This window comes from Selaginella moellendorffii, unplaced genomic scaffold (assembly GCF_000143415.4).
Source record: "Selaginella moellendorffii unplaced genomic scaffold, v1.0 SELMOscaffold_28, whole genome shotgun sequence".
Classification (NCBI taxonomy): Eukaryota; Viridiplantae; Streptophyta; class Lycopodiopsida; order Selaginellales; family Selaginellaceae; genus Selaginella; species Selaginella moellendorffii.
The window spans coordinates 465,019-472,818 of record NW_003314289.1 but is presented as its reverse complement, the minus strand read 5'-3'; the positions used below and the strand labels follow the sequence as shown (position 1 = coordinate 472,818).

Genomic DNA, 7,800 nt, shown 5'->3' with positions numbered 1-7,800 from the left:
CATACAAATATATCTCACTTTTGCCACCAGTGCTACTTCGCATGCCCATTTTCTAAACCAGATTCCAGGCTTCGAAGAACGACACGGACAGTTTTGTGAGGAGGTGTTTCGAGCGCAATAAAAGAGGTGCACGCCTTATCCATTGTTTTAATTATTTGTAGCTTTTGACTCAGCGTTTTCCACTTGAATGCCGGTGCAGGCAGTTCTAGCGCTGCGAAACATAGCTTCCGAGCTCTCAGGTCCTCCCAATTAGTACTACTTAGAACACAGACTTTATACACAAGGGGGCAAAAAACAAACAACGAGACAACAAAGAAAGAAAGTAAGAAACGAAAGCTCTCGTATTTCTACCTGTGCAACTTGGACTGATGCTTCTTCTTCTTCTTCTTCGTCCAGCGCTGGAAGCGTTGCCTATCCGGACGAGACAATGCCGCCAACGACGGGATACTTATCGGAGAACTTCTTCTCCCAGTCGAGCAAGGTTGTCATCTCCTTCTCGCTCAAATCATCGAGAGGGCCGCTCACCTCGTCCGGCTTGGTGCTCATCTTTGCGAGTCCTCGGCTAGCATCCTTTCCGGCGAACACGGCGTATGGTCCTCCCGGCCCGTAGAAGTTCGTGGCGCTCGAGACATTGTAGACTTTTCCCCGGATTGCAACGCACACGGGCAGCGTTGGGTCGCTTCCATCGAATTTTTTGAGCTCTCCGGCAGTGATGTTCCCGACTCTCGCGTAAGCCATCGAAAGATCTCTTTTTTTCTCTGCAAAGATTCAAGTGGTGAGTGAGCTCTGGATTTGTTTTTGCTCTTTCACTGATCGCGGGATGTTCGCAGGGAGCGAGAGTGAGAAAATTGAGCTAGAATTGGAGTGGAATTCGATCGAGGAGATTTTTTGGGACATCGCATTGAAGAAGAAAGCTCTCACCTTGTTATGTTCTTCGCCCCCAAGTGTAGAGTTTTTAGGTAGGGTTTGTCACGACATCTTTTTATGACGTGGCTGGTGACGTGTCACGGGCAGTGCATTTACTATGTTTTGCGACGTGGCAGCTGCCGTGGCTTGGGGTTTTTGTTTTTAGGGTTCTTCGATTTTCTGGAGGGAAGGGAATGGCGCTCCGGGATGAGAGCAAGCGGACAATGCGCGTGAGTGGCGCGTTTCCTCGCATTGTCTCAGCTGTGTTTCTTGCAGGTCGCCGTCGTTGGCTGCGCTCACGGCGAGCTCGACAAGATTTTCGCCACTGTGAGGCATGTGGAGGCCAGCGAGGGTTTGAAAATCGATCTGCTGCTGTGTTGTGGTGATTTCCAGGTTCGCTTGTCGATATTCTGTCGAAAATTTTCTCAAGAGGAAAGATTAATTTTCGCAGGCCGTAAGGAATGAGCTTGATCTTCAGTCGCTCGCTTGCCCTCCAAAGTATCGCTCTATGAACAGCTTTTGGAAATATTACGCTGGAATAGAGACTGCTCCGTGCACGACTGTTTTTATTGGAGGAAATCACGAAGCCTCGAACTACTTGTGGGAATTGTAAGTGGTCATGCTAGAAAAAAGCTATGTTTTTTATTTCTAGCTCTTTCTTTTAACGTTGGAACTTATAGATACTACGGAGGATGGGTGGCTCCGAACATCTATTATCTGGGAGCTGCCGGAGTGATCTGGTTTGGCGGGCTTAGAATCGGTGGCTTGTCAGGAATTTATAAGCAGCATGACTACCATCGAGGTAATTCACTCTTGTTCTGGAGTCTCTGATAATAATTTTTGTAACAGGGCATTTTGAGCGGCCTCCTTATAATCTTAATGAGCTACGTTCTGTTTTCCACGTCCGTGAATACGATGTGCACAAGCTTCTCCAAATCAAAGAACCAATCGACATTTTCATGTCGCACGACTGGCCTCAAGGTATCGCACAATGTGGAGACTTGCAGGGGCTTTTGCGTTACAAGCCCTTCCTTCAACAAGAGGTCAGCTTGCCGGTATCCTTGTTTTCTTTGTGTTGAGTTCGCGGTTTAGATTGCAGATAATGTCTTGGGAAGTGTGCCTGCCAGAAATGTGCTTCTGAATCTGAAACCGTCGTATTGGTTTTCGGCGCATCTTCATGCCAAGTTTGCTGCTATTGTAAAGCATGGTGACGAGAAGACTACGAAGTTCTTAGCGTTGGACAAATGCCTACCGGGTCGCCCGTTTCTGCAGGTTTCTCTGGTGTTAAACTCGAGCATTGAAACTGACTGTCGATCTTCTTGTGAAGGTTTTTGATTTTCCCACGGCCGACGGAACATTGGAGGTCACCTATGACAAAGAATGGCTGGGAATAACACGAGCTTATCACTCGTGTTTTCCTTTGGAGAGGGTTGTGAGGACTCGGTAAGTTTGTCCCTTTTAATGTGCATCTTTGACACCATATGTCGGCAGGGCGTGTTCAGACATCAAAATCCATCGGGACTGGGTCGAAAACCTCTCGCTCACAAAGAGTTTGATTCCTTCTTCGTTTCAACAGACGGCTCCTATATATGATCCTCACAGAAAACTAACCGGTCCTACTGGTATGTGTACGTTTTTATGCTTGCGTATTGGGTTCCAACTTCGCTTACATAAAGGCGTTCTTTCCACAGGGCATGCCCAAAATCCTCAAACGGAATACTTTCTGGACCTCCTGCAGTTGCCGTATTTGCTTGACGCGACACCCGGACGAGCTCAAGGTAAATAATCTCGTTTTCCTTTCCAGCCCTGCATTTACACACCTGCTCTGCAGCGGGTCCCGTCGTGGATTTCAACGAAATCCGTCTCGAAGATGAAGAAGAACACGAGAAAGGCTGTACGGTGGCTGATCCCAATGAGATTGTGCTGGCTAACGATGATACAGACGTACACTAATCGTCAACTCGCTTTCTATGTCCATCTCGACTTTATTCTCTCATGCTAACGGGTTTATCACGTACAGGCGACTTTGCGGTGATTCTAGAAGTTCGACACGCAATTGCTGTCCTCGATTCCCAACTTGGTTCTGTGTAGCAGTCATCTCATCCTGGATCTTTTCTCGCTCTGTGGGAGATGCGCATCCATCCTTTACGCGTCCCAAGTAAGTGGAGGTGTTGTTCCTTATCTTTATTCCTCGTTTTTGCTTATCTTCGCTTCTACTTTCTTGTTGGCCATAGTGGCTCATAGGACGATGATTTGGAGTTGGATACAAAGTGACAATCAATGTGTTGGTGGTGGAATGGCTGTTGCTGTTCTTGCAGCTCCACTGTGCTCTGTCGTCTCTCGGAGACACTGCTGCCCTTTCTACTGCTCTGAGAGCCAGCACAGACGAACAAGGACTTCATTCTCCCCGCCCAGCCTGGTAAGCTTTTACTTCTACGCAGACAAAAACGTTCCCTCTCTCTCGTTTGTCTCTCAGTAAAAGCTAAAGTTTGATCACAAAAACCATGCCACGAGTTTAATCAAAGACGAGTACATTGTGTTGGAGTGCTTCGCTCAAAGAAGATCTACTCGCGGTATGGTTTTCTTGAGCGTTTCTTTCGACACTAAATCTATTTGCTCGCTATCGCAGGTGTAAGCATAGAAGTGAAAGTACTTTGCGGACAAACTTAAACATCCTTTCAATCCATAGCTTTGCTTCTCAGGTGGAAGAAGTATAGAAGCTATTGGAGATCAAAAGTTCTTTACGGACACACTTAAAAAATTCTAACGAGAAGCTCCTCTCTTTGATTTGTGCTCTACTTTCCTTTAAAGATTTGGTAGCGTTGGACTGGCGTTGGGTGGTCAAGCGGTCAATTCAACGCCGCGGCCTGCGGGAAAAATATTGTCAATCCCCGTAATAGAGGCGTTGACTGCGGTGACCGCCACGTGTCACTCCTCTTGGCGCTGGCGTGTCAGACAGGTGGCAGACTATGCCACGCTGTATCCCGCGTGGCGGGGTGCGCATGCACGCCACGCGGACGGCCGAGATTCGCGAGGGGTTGACTTTGGTTGAAATTTTTTCTCCGTGTGTGTGTGTGCCTCTGTTAAAGGCTGTCGCTCATTCAATGCGCGCAACGCGCTATTAGCAACTAACGCGAGGGAGAGCGATGAGAGTCCAAGGGCTTCAAAGAAGAGGAGGAGAATCCAGGGCGACGACCGAGACGACTGCGTCGCGCAGCGCTCATCTTCGCCGATGCTTCTTCTCTCGCTTCTCGCGAGGTCGTCTTGATCGTTGCCGCCGCTATAAATCTCGCGAATGTAAGTCACCATTCCATCGCAGCGCAGATTTCCAGCGATTCTCTCCTCTGGATCGCCTCTAGCTCGCAGATTTCCTCCCCATCTCGCTCCCTCTAGCTTTCTTGGTTCTTGATCAGACCCTCGGGCAGCGCATCGCGTGAATCGGCTCCGAAATATCGCATTCCCGTAGCAGCGCCGATCGATCGAAACCCTCTCCGGGGAAATATCGCGGCGATCCTTCCGTCCTCCATGGGCGTGTCGACTGCTCCACTGGCCGATTGGCCATGGGAAACGCTCGGGAATCTCAAGGTTTGTGGCCCTCTCCTCTCTTTTTGGTTTCTTGGCTGACAATCGATCGCTCGCTCGCTCGCCATGCAGTACATAATGTTTGCGCCATTTGTCGCTAAAGCGGCGCACTCCCATTTTTTCGCCGCTCGGCATTCTTCCACCGATTCCTGGTGGTTCCATCTCGTCCTCCTCGTTCTCTTGAGGTACCTCCAGCAGCAGGCATGGATCACGGTCTCCAGGCTCTACTTCCTTGTCAAGAAGTACCAGATTCAACAGTTTGCGCTGAGCTACGAGCAAGTGGATCGGGAATTCCACTGGTAACTTGGATTCGATTCTTTGCTCGGTGTGTCTAATGGTTTTTGTCCTCTCCAGTGACAACCATATGATCTTCCAGTCCCTGGCATTAGCGGCAGCCCATGTTTGGATCCCTGCCTTTAGAGATCTCCCGCTTTTCAACTGGACTGGGCTTCTACTACTCGTCTTCTTCCATGTCGTCTTCACGGAGCCGATTTACTACTTTGTCCACCGAGCAATGCATAGCTCTCACATACTCTTTTGCAACTATCACTCGCTCCATCACGCGTCCACTACTCCAGAGCCAGCAACCGGTATGCAGGCAAAGCTCTTTCGATTCTACTTCTACAAGATCCACTTATCGTTGTTGCTTGGCAGCTGGAACAAGAACTTTCCTCGAGGAATTGATACAAGCTGCGCTTATTGCGATTCCAATCATCGGTGTCATGGCTCTTGGTGGGGGATCCGTGGTCATGATCTATGCCTACCTCTTGAGTTTCGATTTCTTCAAGCAGCTGGGTCATTGCAATTTTGAGATTGTTCCCGAAGCTCTCTTCAAGGCGTTTCCACCGCTCAGATATCTCGTCTACACGCCGTCGTAAGTTTGATCTCTTGTGAACTTTGTCAACCGGAAAGCTAATTATTTCGTTCTTCGCAGATATCATTCTTTGCATCACACCGAACTGGAAACCAATTTTTGTTTATTCATGCCCCTGTTTGACGTGCTCGGGGGCACGCTCAGCAAACACACACGAGCTGTGCACAAATCTCTACGCCAAGGTTTGCGCTTTTTGTCTGTCGGTTTGGTCGTTGGGCTCACGTTTTTTAATTGTTCTTTGTAAATTTTAGGCCGAGAGGAAGAAGTTCCCAGCTTTGTGTTCTTGGCACACTGTATCGACATTCTTTCATCGATTCACGTTTCTTTTGTTTCTCGGACGTTCTCTTCTGTGCCGTACACTATCAGCTTGTCCTTCCTCTACATGTACGTCTTCTGGCCTCTCGGGCTCGTTGCATTCTTCGCCTTGTGGGCTTGGGGGCGAGTTTTTGTGGCCTATCAGTACATGTTACGGGGTCTTCATGCCCAAACATGGGTCGTTCCTAGATACGGTATTCATGTAAGTTCTCTCTGTTCACAGCTTTTCCTCAGCCATTTAATCATTGTCGGTTGTTTTGTGTTCCAGTATTTTTTGCCATTCGGCTTAGATTCAATCAATAACATCATCGAGAAGGCTATATTACAAGCAAATGAGATGGGTGTCAAGGTCATTAGCCTTGCCGCATTGAACAAGGTAACAAACAGAAAAGCTTTCTTTCCTCGGAGACAAAGAGTGACACTCTTCTCGTTGGTGAACAGAACGAAGCACTCAACGGAGGTGGATTGTTGTTTGTCAAGAAGCATCCTGACTTGAGAGTCAGGGTGGTTCACGGGAACACCCTGACAGCCGCGGTGGTCCTCAACGAGCTCCCGGCCGAAGTGGAAGAGGTGTTCCTGACAGGAGCAACGTCCAAGCTGGGCCGGGCCATCGCTCTCTACTTGTGCAGAAAGGGAGTTCGCGTGCTGGTATGTGTCTCATTCACTTCAGGCTTAAGTAGCTAGCCGTGGAGTTACGAAGCGATCTAATCCATCGCATTTCCTCCACTTCAGATGTTGACTAGTTCCAGAAGTCGCTACGAATCCATTCTGAGCGAGGCCGCCGCGGAGCACCGTAGAAACCTGGTTCATGTCACTAAATACCAAGCTGGCCAGTACTGCAAGGTTGGTAAAGCGCACGACGCCAAGTCTTACAGCTCTTACACCTCTTTTTTTCTTCGTTCTCTGCAGAGATGGATCATTGGCAAGTGGGTTACCGAACGAGAGCAAGGATTTGCGCCGGTGGGGACGCACTTCCACCAGTTTGTCGTGCCGCCAGTGCAGGAGGTGCGCAGCGACTGCACATACGGGAAGCTGGTTGGGATGAAACTTCCCAAAGACGTGGCCGGAGTCCACACTTGCGAGGTAGGAGAGAGCTCTTTTTCCCTCTTGGCTTTTCCAGCGCGTGGACGTAACTCACTCTTCTCTCTTTTCTCTCATGTGCAGTATATAAATGACCGAGGGGTTGTTGCTGCCTGCCATGCCGGGGGTTTGCTGCACGCACTGGAGGAGTGGAGCCACCACGAAGTGGGAAGCATTGATGTGGAGAGAATCGACACGGTCTGGCAAGCAGCTTTGAGCCGGGGCTTCACGCAGGTGTAAGTGGCAGCGGGTCTTTTTCCTTCGGAGTTCACGTTCGAGCAGAGAGAGAACAGCCATGCCAGCAGCGACACCAGGTACCTTCAATTCCTCCACACTTGGATTGGATTGGATTGGATCCACACTCGCAGTAGCAGCAGCAGCCAGCCAGCAGACAAAGCAAGCAGAGATGCTCACTCAAAAGCAGGGAAAGTAGATTCACAAGGCTCAAACGAAGAACACAAGAAGAAAAGAAGAAGTGGAGAAAGGTTCTATATGGTTTTGAGGATAGCTTTAGCTGGATGATTATTATTTGCTCACTGCCTCTGCGATTCATGGCAATGCAGTGAGAGCCACTTTTCAAGGATTGAATGACAATCCAAATCTTTGTTAATTTCTTTTGTTTGTCTACACTGACACTGTGTGGCAGTCTCAGGAAGTTCCAGACAAGAATTCCAGCGAGAATGTGCACATAGTAGACAAACTAGACTGAAACAACGACAAGATAGAAGTTGCAATGCAAGGATTCAGGACGGCTGCTGGCCAAGGTGGATACTTTTTTTTTTCTCTCCAAGCACCAGCTTTTCGTTGTTTCGAGGTTGCAACTTCGCAAGGATGGATTTATGAGGTTGTGATCTTTTGTGTGACAAGTCATGACAAGAAAGTGCCAAAGTTGGCATTAAATTGCTACCAAATCTTAGAACTTTCACGCAGGTTGGTTACCAAAAATACAAGAGATCCTTGCTTTGCAAAGTCAATACCATAAAGACCAAAGGCTGACACATCAGTGGGTCTCAAATCAATGCAGACCTTTTGAGAGAAATCCA

The 7,800-nt window shown here is 48.6% G+C and overlaps 3 protein-coding genes across 4 annotated transcripts; 2 read left to right on the top strand and 1 right to left on the bottom strand.

The window, feature by feature from the left end:
- Positions 1–127: 127 nt before the first annotated feature.
- Positions 128–971, bottom strand: LOC9630644 (probable steroid-binding protein 3). The gene is made up of 2 exons (XM_002975478.2): positions 922–971; positions 128–758 (listed from the first exon to the last, which is right to left on the bottom strand). The coding sequence occupies exon 2, from the start codon at positions 736–738 to the stop codon at positions 412–414; it is 327 nt and encodes a 108-aa protein (XP_002975524.1). The 5' UTR covers positions 739–758; positions 922–971; the 3' UTR covers positions 128–411.
- A 120-nt stretch (positions 972–1,091) lies between these two features.
- LOC9630643 (lariat debranching enzyme) lies at positions 1,092–3,704 on the top strand. 2 transcript variants are annotated; one of them, XM_024680535.1, is made up of 14 exons: positions 1,092–1,136; positions 1,183–1,299; positions 1,358–1,515; positions 1,587–1,708; positions 1,756–1,949; positions 1,999–2,178; positions 2,234–2,349; positions 2,398–2,528; positions 2,598–2,684; positions 2,738–2,850; positions 2,927–3,064; positions 3,141–3,325; positions 3,383–3,479; positions 3,536–3,704. In XM_024680535.1, the coding sequence occupies exons 1-11, from the start codon at positions 1,101–1,103 to the stop codon at positions 2,939–2,941; spliced, it is 1,269 nt and encodes a 422-aa protein (XP_024536303.1). In that variant the 5' UTR covers positions 1,092–1,100; the 3' UTR covers positions 2,942–3,064; positions 3,141–3,325; positions 3,383–3,479; positions 3,536–3,704. The 2 variants fall into 2 exon arrangements, with proteins under 2 accessions (XP_024536303.1, XP_024536302.1); XM_024680534.1 differs by having other exon boundaries at positions 2,583–2,684.
- A 306-nt stretch (positions 3,705–4,010) lies between these two features.
- Positions 4,011–7,367, top strand: LOC9630054 (protein ECERIFERUM 3). The gene is made up of 11 exons (XM_002975641.2): positions 4,011–4,491; positions 4,561–4,787; positions 4,843–5,078; positions 5,143–5,362; positions 5,423–5,544; positions 5,614–5,879; positions 5,946–6,053; positions 6,119–6,325; positions 6,410–6,520; positions 6,587–6,760; positions 6,842–7,367. Exons 1-11 carry the CDS (start codon positions 4,432–4,434, stop codon positions 6,995–6,997), a joined length of 1,887 nt encoding a protein of 628 aa, XP_002975687.1. The 5' UTR covers positions 4,011–4,431; the 3' UTR covers positions 6,998–7,367.
- Positions 7,368–7,800: the final 433 nt, after the last annotated feature.